Source organism: Panthera pardus, unplaced genomic scaffold, assembly GCF_024362965.1.
Source record: "Panthera pardus isolate Hobbes unplaced genomic scaffold, ASM2436296v1 HiC_scaffold_8, whole genome shotgun sequence".
In the NCBI taxonomy this organism is placed as follows: domain Eukaryota; kingdom Metazoa; phylum Chordata; class Mammalia; order Carnivora; family Felidae; genus Panthera; species Panthera pardus.
The window spans coordinates 118,156,503-118,173,151 of NW_026527013.1; the positions used below are offsets into that span (position 1 = coordinate 118,156,503).

The 16,649-nt window shown below is 36.6% G+C and overlaps 1 protein-coding gene across 2 annotated transcripts in view; it reads right to left on the bottom strand.

Moving 5' to 3' along the window:
• Positions 1 to 16,649, bottom strand: part of SKAP2 (src kinase associated phosphoprotein 2) — a 179,957-nt gene that overhangs the window by 149,267 nt on the left and 14,041 nt on the right. For both annotated transcript variants that reach the window (XM_019443658.2, XM_019443657.2), the window contains exon 4: positions 11,649 to 11,756. In XM_019443658.2, the coding sequence (XP_019299203.2) occupies positions 11,649 to 11,756 (108 nt within the window). The remainder of the gene's footprint in view (positions 1 to 11,648; positions 11,757 to 16,649) is intronic.

The following is a 16,649-nucleotide window of genomic DNA, read 5'->3' on the forward strand; positions in this document are numbered from 1 at the left end:
GGCACAGAGAGGCAGAATGGTTCTGAACAAAGGCACGATCAGTTTATTACGGAAAACTTAACTAGTAACACTTTCCAACGCAGCGTACTCCATTTAAAAAGTGATCACCTGTTGTGAATCCCTAAAACTTCCGGCTGCAAATCCTCCAAGATCCAGCTTAGCCCGTGAAACATAGGAGTTAAACAGTACAAAACCTGGACACCACCTCAGGCACACTGCTGTGTCAAACACAGAAAGAAACCTTGATCTAAGGCAATCCTTAGGTAAATAGGCTGGACAGCAATAATACCTTGCATGTAATATGTCTTTACGGTGGGCCACGCAGTATTCTAAGCTCAGTCTACGCTTTACCCATTTCACCCTCACAGCGGCCATAGGATATGGGTGGTGTTACTATTCCCAGTTTCTTTTTTCATTTTTTTTTAAATAGACCCAGAAAGGCTTTAAACAATTTTTTTTTTTTAATGTTTGTTTACTGTGGACAGGCAGAGCGCAAGCCAGGGAGGGGCAGAAAGGGAGGGAGACACGATATTCGAAGCAGGCTCAGGCTCTGAGCTGTCAGCACAGAGCCTGGCGTGACAATCCCCAGTTTCTCAGATGAGGAAACTCAAATCGGTTGAACAATTTTGCTGGAGGTCACAAAGTTAAGTAATGAAGAGCCAGTATTTTAACCCAGACAGTATGAGCACAGAAGCTGTTCTCAATTACTACGCTTCGTTTTAGGATGACTGGGTATGTCTCATCCCTTATCTGCCCCCAAAAGAACGAAACTAGGATGAGAAGGGCAAGCTAAGGCTCACCGAAGTTCAAGTCCCATGGATGTAGCTAAGTACCAGGCAGTCTGGATGTTCACTGGTACTTCAAACTCACCTGTTCAAACCCAAACTCACCAACATTTGTAACTTCCTCCCAATCTGTTCTTCTCCCAATGTTCATATCTCAGCCAATTCTTCTAGTCATCCTATTTAGAATTTTGTAACTATCTTTGGCTTCTTTCTGTTTAAAATTCTACACATATCCACTTACCAAGTTCTCTCCATTCTCTCTCAAGTGTATCTTTACCTTCCCAGTTTCACTATCCTGGTCTAGTCTCTTCATTTCACATCGGACCTAACGGAAAGATCTTTTTTACCACACAGACCACAGGTTTTCATCCCTGCAACCCGTCTATATCCTCCAACTAGCTGAACACTTCTAAAATACTTTTCATCATAGGGGTGCCTAGGTGGCTCAGTTGGTTAAGCATCTGACTCTTGATTTTGGCTCAGGTCATGATCTCAGGGTCAATAGATCAAGCCCAGGATCGTGAGATACCTTTCTCTCTCTTTCTCTCTCTCTCTCTCTGTCGGCACCTGGGTGGCTCAGTTGGTTAAGCGTCTGACTTTGGCTCAGGTCATGATCTCACAGTTAGTGAGTTCAACACCTGCATCAGGCTCCATGCTGACAGCTCAAAGCCTAGAGCCTGTTTCAGATTCTCTCTCTCTCTCTCTCTCTCTCTCTCACTCTCTCTCTCTCTCTCTCTGCCCCTCCCTGGTTTTCTCTCTCTCTCTCAAAACTAAATAAGCAATTAAAAAAATGAAAAAAAAAAAAAAAAAAAGATTCTCTCTCTCCCTTCTGCCCCTCCCTGCCCTCTCCCATACTCACTCTCTCTCAAAAACAAACAAACAAAAAACCTTTTCATCATTAATATTCTCTTGCTCAACAAGTCTAAAATGGATGCTCATTTTGCCTACTCATTCAACTCCTTATGACACCATTTACAATCCTCGATAATTAAGTTCTCCTTGGCCTAAAATAACGGACATCTTTTGGGCGCCTGGGTGGCTCAGTCGGTTAAGCGTCCGACTTCAGCTCAGGTCACGATCTCGCGGTCCGTGAGTTCAAGCCCCGCGTCGGGCTCTGGGCTGATGGCTCAGAGCCTGGAGCCTGCTTCCGATTCTGTGTCTCCCTCTCTCTCTGCCCCTCCCCCGTTCATGCTATGTCTCTCTCTGTCTCAAAAATAAATAAACGTTAAAAAAAATTTTAAAAAAATAAAATAAAATAAAATAAAATAACGGACATCTTTGTAAAGAAGTAGAAAGAAATTCACAAAGGTAGTGCCTTAGCCAGAGGAACTCGGTCAGCAGACAAATTAGAACCCAAAGAGAGAAGAGAGCCAATGCTTATAATGTGCCACTCTTGTCCAGCCTCATCTCCCAGACCTCTTCTAACTTTCTAAGCCCTGCTGGTCTTTGCACAGTGCCTCAAACTACACTGCTTTCCCGCCCCGCTTCCTATTGTCATCACTTCCTCAGCTTATCCGAAAAACATTCTCTCCCCCACTCTTGACTAGTTAAAACTCTACCTATCCTTGTTAAGTTCTGGTTCAAACTCCGATTTCGTTCCATCAAACACGATTCATCGAGACCACCTTGCAACAGCGTCTTCCTTTTCTTAGCTCCTAGCATTAGTGTCAATGTCACACATTTCTGTGTTGGGACAGAGCTGATAAAGTTGCTTCCAGATATTAGATTTATACGTATTGTACCCACGATAAGATTACAATTCTTTTAGGGAAAGGGGTAATGCTTCTCCACTGCTTACAGCATCTAGGTTCTTCTAGAAAGCTAACACTCAAAGTAACTGTATCTGAGGTCTGACTGATACTTTCTGGACTACCTCTGACCTGCAGCCAGGGAGCATACTTCTTCCCCAAGGAATGATTCCAGCAGATCAACTGTGAAGATGTTTTAGGACAAAGCAGCCTCTTGATGTTATTAGAAAAGGGACACAGACAGTACCCACCTTTCCTCCTAAAAGTCCCCCATGAAATTATTTTTGTTTGTTTTTAAAGAATAGAACCTCGGGGCACCTGGGTGGCTCAGTTAGTTAAGTGGCCAACTCTTGATTTCAGCTCAGGTTATGATCTCACAGTTCGTGGGCTTGAGACCGGCATCAGGCTCTAGACTGGCAGCGCAGAGCCTCAGGGGGTCCTCTCTCTCCCTCTCTCTCTGCCCCTCCCCTGCTTGTGTGCGTGCTCACTCTCTCTCAAAATAAGTTTTTAAAATCATAAAAATTAAAAAACTTTTAAAAAAGAATAAAACCTTAATAGCACCGGTAGTCAAGAAACAGTATCTTCGGTGGATCAAAAATGTTGAGTAATTCCTAGCAACTGAAAGGCAGATGAGACAAGAGTAAGGGAGTCACGGTAGAGGAACCAGAGTCCCGGAGGATGCTAAGGAGAGTAAGTGCTAGCTCTGCAAAGGAGCCGCAGAAATGCTACAAGCTGCATTATGGGATGGTGAAGAGGGCCACTCGGATGGTGAAGAGGGCCACTCGTTAAAGAACTGTAATCAAAGCAGGTAGAACCACCAGGTCTGTCCTCAAAAGCAGCCAGCAATTAAGGCATTTGCATCCAGACTCTGAACTCCACCCTCTAAACAAAGCACACCAGCTCCGGAGGAAGGTTCCTGGGAAGGGTACTGGAGCTGAGTGAGCAGAGCTTCAGACAGTTCCAGACTGCCCACACCCCAACACTAAAAAAGAACGGAAGGGTTAAAAGCCCGTCACTAGGAATTAAAGAAAAGCATTCCACTTTCCCCTGAGAACGTCCTCCTTATTTTGACAACTGTGGGAATCCGGGTCTGCCCGTCTGCTCCTAAGAGCCTTGCAGCAAGCTGCCTAGAGTCAAGCCTTGCCCACCTTACTTACAACCTCCCATTCAAAAGAGGGGTGCCTGGGTGGCTCAGTCGGTTAAGCAAACGACTTCGGCTCAGGTTATGATCTCTCAGTTTGTGTGCTCGAACCCCACGCCAGGCTCTGTGCTAACAGCTCAGAGCCTGGAGCCTGCTTTGGATTCTGTGTTTCCCTCTCTCTCTTCTCCTCCCTGGCGTGCTCTCTCTCTCTCTCTCAAAAATAAATAAACATTAAAAAAAGAAAAGAAAAGAAAAGAAAAGAAAAGAAAAGAAAAGAAAAGAAAAGAAAAGAAAAAAGCAAAGCAAAGCAAAGCAAAGCCTTGCAGGATAATAGACATGCAAAAGCAAAGAAGCCCCACACAAGCTACCTACACTATCTGACTGGGTCCTTCACTCATAAACATGAATCAATAACCAAGGATCTCAGACATTTGAGAAAAAGCATTAGCAGGAAGGAAAAGGACCAACGTTTAAAACCTAACTCGTAGACAAAGCGCAGTCAACTCACAGAGTCAAATATAAATGCTATGGATTTTAACAATGCAAAAATAATTTCATTATGAAAATTAGAATTGAAGAGCGAGAAGGGAGATGGCAGAAAGGCTAGGTGCTCAAGTTTCCTCATATTTTATAACAAAGAGTCAATAGGCGCTGTCTGAGGTTGGCACTTTACAAAGTAAGAACATCATTAAGTCAAAAGCAAACACAACAAGAAGTAGGAGAAGAGGTTTGAGGAATCACCCATCATAAAGGGAGTCAAGAGATACTGTTTAAGGTTGATCAAGTGAGTATACTTCTATATTATACTACAGAAGTAGAGTATCCAGAGTTATTAAGGTAACCACAGAAGAAACTGTAACAAGTAACTAGCTACCTCTAGAGAACAGACAGGTCAGGGAGGGGTGAATAAGAAGGCTTTCACTCTTATTGAATATCCTTCTGCTCTTTTTCAATCATATGCATGTCTCTCGTGATTAGAAAACTAGTCTCATTCTGTTTTTTTTTTTAAATATTTACTTATTTTTTAAGAGAAAGAGAGAGAGAACATACAAGCAGGGAAGGGGCAGAGAGAGAGAGGGAGACACAAAGCAGGTTCCAGGCTCTGAGCTGTCAGCACAGAGCCCGATGCAGGGCTCGAACTCACGAGCTGTGAGATCATGACCTGAGCCAAAGTTGGACGCTTAACTGACTGAGCTACCCCGGTGCTCCAAACTAGTCTAATTCTTTAAGCAGCATGGCATAGAAGGCCCAAAGTTGAAGTTTGCTACTTATGAGTTAGTTGGATGTTCTGGTCAAGAGACCTAAACCTTACTAGTCTCGGTTTCTACAATAGGGACAATGTCTCCCTCATAGTGTCGTTCTGAGCCAATTAAAGAAGTAATGTACATGAAAGAATCTAGTTCAGAGCCAGACTAATTTCTCAGTAAATACTAACTCATTCCTTCCTTGAAGATGCTGCCCCAGCTACCAGCACAGCCACCTTTAAGGTATTGTTTCAGAGGAAGGCAGCTCCCTTTGGAATCCTGTGAAGGCAAGCATGGCTTCCTCTAAAATCCAATTGATCAGTCCACTGACTTTTTTTGTTGTTTAAGATTTTGTTTTTAACTAATCTCTTCGTCCATTGTGGGGCTCGAACTTACAGCCCTAAGATCAAGAGTCACATGCTCTATCCACTCAGTCAGCCAGGCACCCCGTCAGTCCACTGTCTTAAAGAATTTTGCTTCTCAATTTCAAAACTCTAAATACACCGTTTAGTTCAGGTTACAAACAGGAGACACAACTGAAAGCAGGAAGCCCCATATTGCAACTTCTCCAAATTCAAAGACTGCAGGCCAAATCCACATACACACAACAAGAAAGAAAAGCCTGTTATGCAACTAAATCTTAAGAGATACGGTGCTCTGCAGCAGCCAAAAACATCTTTACCACTGGCCCGGTGCTGACACCTAAAGATCTGTGAGTGGGGCTCAAACTTCCTCGGGTTAAGGCATTGTCCCTAGGAACACGCAGTTACTGATGAAAACCTGATTTTCGGACTTCTGCTCCAAACGTTTTCAGCATCTTTTCCCACTTTCTCTCCAGCAAACTTCAGGAACCATACAAAACTCACTTGAATAAAAGGCCCTCCCCTCCACAATCCACTCCACAACCTCTCAGAATATAGGCATAAAGTTTATGCTTTGGTTTATTCAATATGATGTCAAGATATAGGACTGACTTAGTCAACAAATTAGAGAGGAAAAACAATGAAACCAGCTTTTTGCTTAGGTACTGACCAAATCAATTGAACAGTGTAACACACATTAGTTAACTGTTTTTGGAATCTGCCTTACTAGAAACTTAGCTTGCTAATTACCACCTTATTTTAGGTGACTGTCTTCTCCTTCCATCCAGATTACATATATCTTGAAAACAGAAATGCTGTCTTATTTATCTTTGAATTTCCCATTGCCCTGTCCAGGTATCTTGCACCCTTCTTCATATACTGTGTAAATACCTGCTAATTTGCTGTATTAAAGGTGTGTCACTTTTGATTATGTTGAGTCTTCCTACCTTCCCAATCTTTCTGATCTAGTCCACTTTGTTATAGTCTTATTGGCCCATTTTATTTTGATGTATTTTCCCATTCCCTGGCATAAAACTTAGAAAGATGATTGTGTTTTTATTTACTTAGATATACCTTTGTATCATGAAAATATTTCACATCTGTGCACTTTATATTTGCAATCACACAGTAAATATCCTGAGTCTTAAATGTTTTTCTACTTTTTATCATTTCCCCAAACTATAATCTCTCACTTCTACCAAAGTACTTGAAACTATGCTATATACATTACAAAAGAACTAAAGTAATCACCTTTCTTATTTTCCCATAACACACACAAGCTAGCAACTGGCATACTAAAATAACAAAAAAGTAAAAAACAAACAAAAAAACTCAAGTGCAACGGTAATGTACATTATATACACAAAGATATATGCAAATTGCAAAACTAGTCTAAATTCTCAGAATAAAATTTAAAATCATGAATTTAAGTATCAAAAATCACATGATACTGGGGCATCTGGGTGGCTCAGTCAGTTAAGCATCCGACTCTTGGTTTTGGCTCAGGTCAAGATCTCACAGTTTCATGGGTTCGAGCCCTGCCTCAGGCTCTGCACAGACACTTCAGAGCCTGCTTGGGATTCTCTCACCTCTCTCTCTCTCTCTCTCTCTCTCTCTCTCTCTCTCTCTCTCTCTCTCTTCCCTTCCCCTGCTAGCACTCTGCCTCTCTCAAACTAAATAAAGAAACTTTAAATTTTTAAAAAAAAAATCACATGATACTATGGTACAAAAACTCTTCCTCTTAATGGTAAGGTATTGAAAGAAACATTCTGAGGGGTGGCTGGTTGGCTCAGTCAGTAGAGCATATATGACTTTGGATCTCGGAGGTGTGAGTTTGAGCCCCATGTTGGGTGTAGAGATTACTCCAAAATAAAATGTTTTTAAAAAGGTGGGGAAAGAACCTTTTTTCCCTGGTTTTAAACATTGTTTCATATTCTACTGGAACCCAGAGAGAAGTAAAGCATCATACTGCTTGCTTTTACAAGAACAGATTAGTGCTAAACCTAATTTTACACAAAACGATATCTCCCTCAAAAGTTTGGTGCGCAATGTATATAAATTCACACATTAAATTTAGTGTGTGTGCACATAGATGGATTTATATCTAAGCTTGTTTTAGATGCATTGTGAGAGCTCATTATTTCCAGGCATCCCAGAGATAATCTTTTTTAAAAGCAATCTTTTGGAATAAGTGATTTATATGTTTTATAAATCCCAATTTTCATACATTAGATTTTCTTAAAGGAAAGTATACCAAAAAAGAAAAAAAAATCATTCTTTACTCTTATGAATTATGATCAAGACAGGCTTAGCCTTTTTTCTTAATCCCCAAGCTTTAAAAAACAGTTCCATTCCTAAACCAAGATTTTTTTTCATATAAACCTATGTCCTTGCAATGCAAGGATCTCCACAGTTTTCAGTAACCTATGTTGCTTGGGAATTTTTAGTTAGGAAGATACCAGGACAATAGATGACTGTTTTATACCTTTAGCTTCATTTTAGCCTTCCTATATTCACACCCTAGAGGTTCCAGAATCTTATCCACAAAGTGATTATGGTCTAGGACTGAATCAGATTTGTAACAAATGTCCACTGGGATTCTTCGACCTATCATCGATGGGCACAGCCGATATATGTCTTCTAGCTCATCGAATCCTTTCACCTTACCTCAGGGACTTTCCACAATGCTACATGGTTAGAAGCCTTCTTTCACAGATGACGAAAATGAATGAAAAATGATTTGAGAATAGAAAAATGGAAACCCAAGTCATTGCACAGTGTCTAAAGGCTACCCTGCATCTCCCACCTTAGTGCCCAAGAAAGCATCGTAATGCGTACAATGAGGAATCTTCTTCTTTAAGGTTTTGAGTTTCATTTTCTCCAATTTTATCTGATTATTGACATGCCCCATTTATATTAACACTTTTGTATATCTAGCCACACAATAGCATAAAACTTCTAACAGCAATCTAGCTTAGAAACCATTATGATTGTTTTAGTTTTCCAGAAAAAAAAAAGGCACAAAGTTAATAAAATGAAATTTCTAGTAAGTGTGCTTTTTTTTAAATAAATATTACCACATCAAAATGAAACTAACAGCAGTCATGCAATCGTGTATAAATAAAATACAGACTCTTACTGTTTTTCTTAAAAGGTAATTGAGCATGTCAATTTCTCCTTTTTTGCTATTGTCTTAAAATGTATTTCCTCTCAAAAAAATAAAAGTAAAAGTGCTTCCAAAGCGAGAGAAGAAAAAATTACAACCTACAATATTTTTATGCTACAAGCTATACAAAAATCTGTCACCATCTATGTTACAATTCTAGTCATCAATAAGATACTTTTTTTCGATGCACCACTCAAAAATCAATTATATCAACTCTTTTGTATAGAGAAGCAGCACACCTTTCAGGCAACTAGTATTAATGAGTAGACATGACTATAGAATCTCCATCTGTTTCTCTGACAAAGCTGTGGCTACTCTAGTCTCTCATTGAAATTCCATTAATCTGGTGTACCAAGGTCCAATGCGAAAATCAAAACTCCATCTAACCCTTTATCAGCTCACAATAACCTACAAGTGAACTCTGCCTGTTAGCATGCAGCAAGTTATGATTTTGCTATCAATCAGGCAGTTGGCCAATAAAAAAAAAAAAAAAAGAAAGAAAGAAAAAAAAGGCAGGCTGGAAACAGTGTGTCTGGCAGGGTTTGAAGACTTTGTTTTTGTTTTCTGTTTTCATCCCCTTTCAATTTCTATAGGGTGTCTGGACCTTGTGAGATTATGCATTATTCTCCTTGGCTGTGATTTAATTGCTACCAGCAATCAAGTCGAAGCATCACTGAAGTGTGCTTGAATTTCATTAGAAGATATAACTTATGCTACTTTCCTACAGTACCTAATAAACCATAAAGAAACCAAAACACATATGGCTTGAGGGAATAACTGGAAAATTAGGTAGCCATTTGGGAACTGAGTGAACTTTTGAACCAGAGTAACAGAGAAAAAGAAATATGAAAGGAAAAGACAGACTTAGAATGCACACAAAGATGTGCAGGTTTGACCTTTACAGTACCTTGAAAATTACATTAGCATTATGAAAAATACATATCATGTTTAGAGTTTATAATCCATCAAACTTCAGATACTTTGTTAGTGCCTACCATAAGGTAAAAGTCAAAAGGACAAAACAACAATCTGATTTGACAAAAGGCCTTTTGGTGACCTGTGCTAATTTAGTTATACTTATTGTTAAATGCATTATCTTTTTATAATTAATATATCATTAGACCGAGGTCCCATAATGAAGAAAAATTTATTCGGCAAGGAAAAGAGAACACACATACCAAATCTATGTTGAAGGCAGAGAAACTGACATGACTAGATGATATTTCAGAGTAGAAATTAAAAGTCCAAGTGGTAGTTTTTAAATTACAATATTCTTAGAAGAAAATATAAAACTACCATATATGGTGTTTTTATATACCAAAAATGAATAATACTAAAAGTTAAACATTCAATCTGCTTAAGAACTGCTTATATCAACACTAATGAAAATGCACCAATATTTGACAAAAAGTTAATGATATACATAATAATGTTATTAAATAATATTCAAATTTTGATAATTTAATCTTTTAACAGTAAGTCTTTTTCATGTTATTAATGTATTTCCCATATATTTGGTTATGAAAAGAAACATATGATAAATTATTTACTCATAATAAAGAAAATATAATAATTATGTAAATGCATTATAGTTTAATAACAATTCACTTTTCTAACAAAACACTGGCTCTCATAGATATTTAATTGTTGGATTTCTTAGGTTACAATTTTTTTAAGAAGCACATAATGCTCCCTTGTACTTCAAAATATTTATGCTATTTTTTTAAAACTCTGAGCATATATATTCTATGAACATTTTGTGTATATATATTCTCTCGAGTAGAAATACTCTGTCTCTGTATACGTATACATATACACACTCATTTCTATCTACCAACACTTAACAGAAGCAAAACAAATCATTGTCACATGTCTGAAAAATAGTTCAATTCAAATAATAATTCATTGTTTTGCCTGAAAATATTATTTCATCAATTATAAAACATTTTCTAGTAGAAATGCTTTTGAAGATCAGGTTAGGAAGGGTAATGCTCTGTTTCAGATAATAAGTGTGACTCAAGAGAAACATGCATCTTTTTCAAAAATAGGGACTATAAGAGAAAAAAATACCTTCCTTTAAAAATAGAAATTAAATTTTTGCCAAAATGTAAAATTCAACATAAAATGGATATGATTATTATTGCTACACATTGTGCAAAGTTCTGAATATGAAAAAAAAAAGATTGTGTTGTTCTGAATCAGTGGTTAGAATGTTTATCACTTATGCATGTACTTGACTTATCCCTGTTCTGCAATAGACATAATTTTATACCTCATAAAAGCAATTTATGTTTCCAAAGGGAATAATCTGGATAACATAAAATGTGGAGTGCTCTGTTGCAGGAAGCATATTTTCATTCAGCAATTGTATTTAGAGATGGAACTGCACAGTTTGATCATCATCCAGTGGCAGAAGGCATTATTCATTTCTGTGTCTATGTGAAACTTTGAGTGCCATGAATTAATATGCATGGCTAATTTATCGATACACATTCTTAATTTATAACTATATATCACCCTTATAAGATCTCTACAATACAGACGTACTCAATTGGCTGTAACAGAGAAAGCACATGCTATACTAAAAGGAAGTTTCATAACTTTGGTGAGTTTTAACAAAATTACTAAGAGATAATCAACTTTATTACTAATTCAATTAATGCAAAACATCATAATAGTGCTCCATAACGTGGGAGATTTTAGGTGACAATCAGAAAAATGAAAATGTGCATTAAGAGAAGCATTTGATGAAAACCTGTCTTAATGTGAGAAAGCAATGTAGGAATAATTAATTTAATATTTTATGAACTCGTTTTATATGAAGTTTTCAAAAAAAAAGACCAAAAACCTTTTTCATTATTTATAAAATAAATAATACAAGAAGCCATTAAGCAGCACAATGAAATTAAGCAAGAATCTGATAATATTAAATTAACCAACAAACTTACTAATAATATTCATACAATGATGTAAACACTCTCTTAAAAATTCTAGTGAAGGAAATTTCTTAGGAAAAGAAGGAACTACATACTTAGGAAAACCACTAGAGAGAGCTCTTCTGTTCCTTAAAAGGTTCCGGTAAAGGTAAGTTAACAGAAGCCTCTGCATTTCTGTGCTTTCTGACAAGACCATCACCTCTGCGCATTGCATTGTCTTGTGGTGGAAGGTCAAGAGGTACATTCGATGGAAAAATATCACATACCTTCAGAATGGGCTTCGTCATCTTTATCATATCTTTCTGAGGCTAACGAAATAGTGTCTGAGGGTCCAGCAAAAGGGTCATCATATTCTTCCCCATCTTCTGCATCACCTATAGAAGAATCAGAGAAAAGTCTTTTACAAATTAGCCACCTTAAGAAATGTTACTGTGTCAAAGGAGGTAAATTTTTCTATTAAACCTAGTCACTGTCATGAAAAAACAAAGTAAAAAACCAGGTCCTATTTTAACGTATATCGCTGTAATTTAGATCAAGTACGAGTTTTTGAAAGTCAGCATACAACTGCTTATATCTGGGACAAAAGGATACCAGTTCCAAAATGATGGTGGTCTCTACAAAGATGCATACAAAAAAGTAGAAGCAGGGTAAAACAGAGTGTGTATCCAAAACAAACAAAAGAAGAAACAGAACCAAAATAATGATAATAAACAAACAACAACAACAAAAGGGAAAGCACAACAGAAAGAATAATTCAAATTAATTTTATTTACCTACTCAATAATTTGAAAAATTATGATGAGAAATTGATAACTCAAAGCCAGATGAACATTTTATCTTTTCATGAAAAATCACAGGGTTACATTAGAGTAGATTAAAAATGCTCAGTTCCATTTTCAAGAGCAGGAATCCTTTATGGGAAAAACTACTTTAAAACTCATATAACCCTTGTAAGTTCACACAGAGTGATTTACAATTTGACACCTTCAATTCTCATTCAGTGATATATTACCATTTTTTTTTTTTAATGTTCTAGCCATTTTCTATGTGATTTCCAAACCCTAGGTGGATTGGTTGGCTTGAAGTCATTGAATCCCCACAATAAAATCTTGTGGTTTGGGTTTTTTCCACATACTCATTTAGAATTTTTTTTTTTTAAAGAGTGTATCAGATCTTTGCTAGCCTGGTTACATAGTTACATATAAGCACTCATTTTTCACCCATATTCAACCACATCCAAAGAAAAGTCAACAAAGTTAAAAAAAAAAAAAAAGTAGACTTACTACCTATCAATTATCTGTTAACAACTCAAGAGAAAACCAGCCACCTCAAGGATTACCCAAAAAGCATGATGAAAATCTCCATGGGAATCCTAGAGGACCTACATACAGTATTCCTCTTAGAACATAGTCGCTAAGCAGATCCAGATTAAAGAGCTACGAGTCTCCCCCCAAAAATATCTGTATCCTCTGATACCCACTTAATGGGTAGCACCCTATTTTTCACCATATCTTTGGTAGAGGAACTAGCAGCCCTTTTCAACATACTGTCAAAGTAATTTTTAAAAAATCAATGTTCCTATTTCTCTATAATTTTGGCATTTCGCCGGCATTCATCATCCTTATCCTGAAAAAGCTCTCTCCCATCAGGCGCTAAGAACAGAATGGAGACTATCCTACAGGTTTTGGTGATTCCACCCCAGGCGCACCGTATGATGATGTTCCTTCCCCAAATAAAATTCCAAGGAACACGTGTAAATGCTATTCTTTCTTTAGATCTTAATTTCTTTTTCTTTCAAAATGTTCAAAGTACTTTTCAGAACATTCAATGATCCCTTATTTCTCTTACGGAAAGAAGAGTGCTCTGATTTCAAATATGAGGGAAGATGGAACCCAATAAAATGCTAGTAAAGATATGTTTGGACATGGAATGACAGCTCACGGAACATAAAGTAGTAAAGATCACAAAATTCTCAATTGCTGTTAGTTGCTGGAGTATCCTTACATTCTTCATAAAGTAAGAACTGTTATGGTGTGAGTTTTCTAATGATATTTCCTATCATGAACTATAAAATAAATCTTGCTGTGTACAAAATAGTTTCAGGATACCTCAAATACATTACTACCCTAACTTGTACGTAGCTTATTACACTATTATGAATATAAAAATACAAGATTAAAACCAATAAACACATGGAAGTGATTTTGAAAAAGATTCAGATGCTCAGGCTTAAATCTATTAAACTCTGTGTGGAAATACACAGAAAAAAATTAAAAGTTAAAAAGCTTTGAAAATCAAGATTTTTAAAATAATATCCATTTTATGCTTTTATGTGTATATCCATGAATATACACATACACACATGCACACACACACACACACATACACACACACACACACACACACACATATATATATACCCAGCAATGTAAAACTGTATATATATATATATATATATATATATATATATATACACATATACACACACACACACACACACACACAGCAAAAAGATCATTAAAGCTATAAATTAAATAATACTTAATATGAGTTCAGAACATTTATACACATTGGTTCCTAACATGCTAAAGACTTCTGTGGTTTTTGTTTTAAAATAAAAACGTTTTGTAGTCTATATTAACATGAAATTGTCTTCAGCTTACCCGTTCCAAGGACTGCAGCTCATTTCAAATGTTTTTTGTAATCAATGTGATGATTTATATTTATCTAAGACAAAATAAGTTAAATATTGCTACTGGCTTCATTTCTACCTCCCCCCCCCCCTTCGCCCCTTTTTAAGCTCCCTTGAATTAACCCAGAAAGTTAAAAAAAAAAAAATCTCTGTGGTTATTCCCTTTTCAACCTGCATTAAGTTGAAAGGACACATCATCTTTCAAAATGGTCTTCCTCATTTTACTGTTGTTCCAGTCATGATCCATCCCTTTTCCTTCTTCCTAATTGGTTTTTTTTTTTCCCAACCCAATAAAGAGCTGTATTACAAGGACCTGTAATTGAACACAGGGGTCGCTGTTGAGTAGTGCAAAGCTTTTTTGTTTTCTCTCCAGGGGCTGAGTATTTGCCGCTATACCTGCAAAGTCTTCTATAAATTAAAAGGTAAATGTTCAACTTGTGTTTATGTAATAGAAAACTGAACTCCAAAGCAACAATGGGCATCAGGTAAACGTATCCAATACAATTTACAGACATAATTGAAAGCATTACAGCCTAATCAGACATCTAAAAGAAAAGCAGGCTCAAATGAAATGTCTACAGAATCATTAGTTGGTAGCCATTCTATTACAATCACACATAATGTCAGTGGTGCCTTGAGCCTGTGCCAATGACAACAGCATAAATTTTGCATCTCATTTCTGTGGTCATAAAATTAATGATCAGTTTAAAAATACTTCTTTGTAAAAGTTATTGCACAAAGAAGAGACATGAATGTGTCCCTGTTATGTACTCACAAGGATAATTATGGGGTTGTTGCTCATTAATACTGTTTCTTGTTTCCCTAGAAAACCATTTGATTTATCCCACAACTTTTAAAAGTTTAATTAACGATACAAAGTTAACAGTCTAAAAGACAATGATCCAAGCCTTCCCTTCGTATAATTTCAGTGGCAACTTAAATATCACAGCAAAATCAAAGCTGAATTGTACCACAGCAGCATATTTCTCTGATAAACATTTTTAAATTTATAATAGTTGAGTTCAAATCACTATTATCCCTTCCTTTTTCTATGACTCATCATCAATTAACATTTTCCTAAATGCCTGGAGACGAAGCCCAAATAGCAACTAAAGAGTCATGATCTCTACCACGATTGAAGGTGATTTAACCAATTTACTGCTTGTTTTGTCAAACACAGTACTATTTTAAACACAATCAGTTAAATATTAAAATAAATAATTAATACACCTAAATCTCAGATGATAGCCATTCTTCCTTTAAAGCATGAAAGACAAACTTGAGTAGAAAAATTACTTGAGTGAAAACAAATTAATTTCTAATTCGCTACTCAGTTCACTTGTCCAAATTAATTTCTCAAGTAATAATATACAACTACATTGGCAGAATTAAGCATTTAAGTTGTCATTTCTTAATAGGATCTGTAGTTTAAGTCTTAAGACTTTGAAAGATGTACGTCACCACAAGTAAGAAGATTCTGTTCATAACTCTCCTAAAATAAGAGGACTTAAGAGCACAAATATGAGGAGCTTTAAAACAAGCACTACCTCTGAAATATACTTCTGCTATAGGCCCCATAATTTCAGACATATTTAACACATTTATACAAGGCCAGAGATGGGCGGGGGGGGGGGGGGGGAGGGGGGAGGGGCGCCAGGGGAGAACTCAAGCTATTTGCTCAGATTTCATCAGTGGGATACTTTCAACCAAACATAAACTATGTTAGAAAGGGGAAAGGAAAGGAAATGAAACATCATCCAAACTTTTGACGTTTCTGCTATTCTTAAGGATTCCATAACAACAAACTGAAATGAATTCCTTCTTACATGACAGGCCTACTATTTAAAAAAGCACTTTAGTCCATTAATAAACTTAATACAAATGAGGCCAAAGGAAATAGCTAAGTAAATCTATGCATATTTAACAATATCAATGAAGTCTCAAGGACAAAATCTATTACGCGATTTTTTTAATTAGAGGAAAAATAAGGAAGAAAATGAGAGCTTTTTAGCTATGGCATTTAAAAGGAACTGAAAGCAATATATTCACATTTTTAAGCTACAGACACTAATATTTTACAAATTTGAAAATATTATCTTGAAACATTTGTCTCATGTTAATATGCTTGCCCTTCTTTTAGTATTTTATAATTTCCTCAAAAATTACTTGAAAACTGAATTATAAAACAAGATTTACTTAAATCTTCTTGAGAAATTAAGTTGAATCTGAGAATACACATTAATATAATATTTATTGACTGTCTCTTATGTGTCACACATAGGTACCTTCATATTATCTTAATCAATCTGTAAAGAAATGAATTGTACCTACATCATCACTGGAGTAAAAAAAAAAAAGACTAATATAAGGGCAAGATACAAGTGAAACTTATTTTTATCATACACCTAATACATATTAGAAAATTCTGATTTAGCGGCACCTGGGTGGCTCAGTTGGTGAAGCATCTGACTCTTGGTTTCCACTCAGATCATGATCTCACGGTTGATAAGATAGAGCCCCATGTCAGGCTCCACACTGGCAGCACAGAGCCTGCCTAGGATTCTCTCTCTCTCCT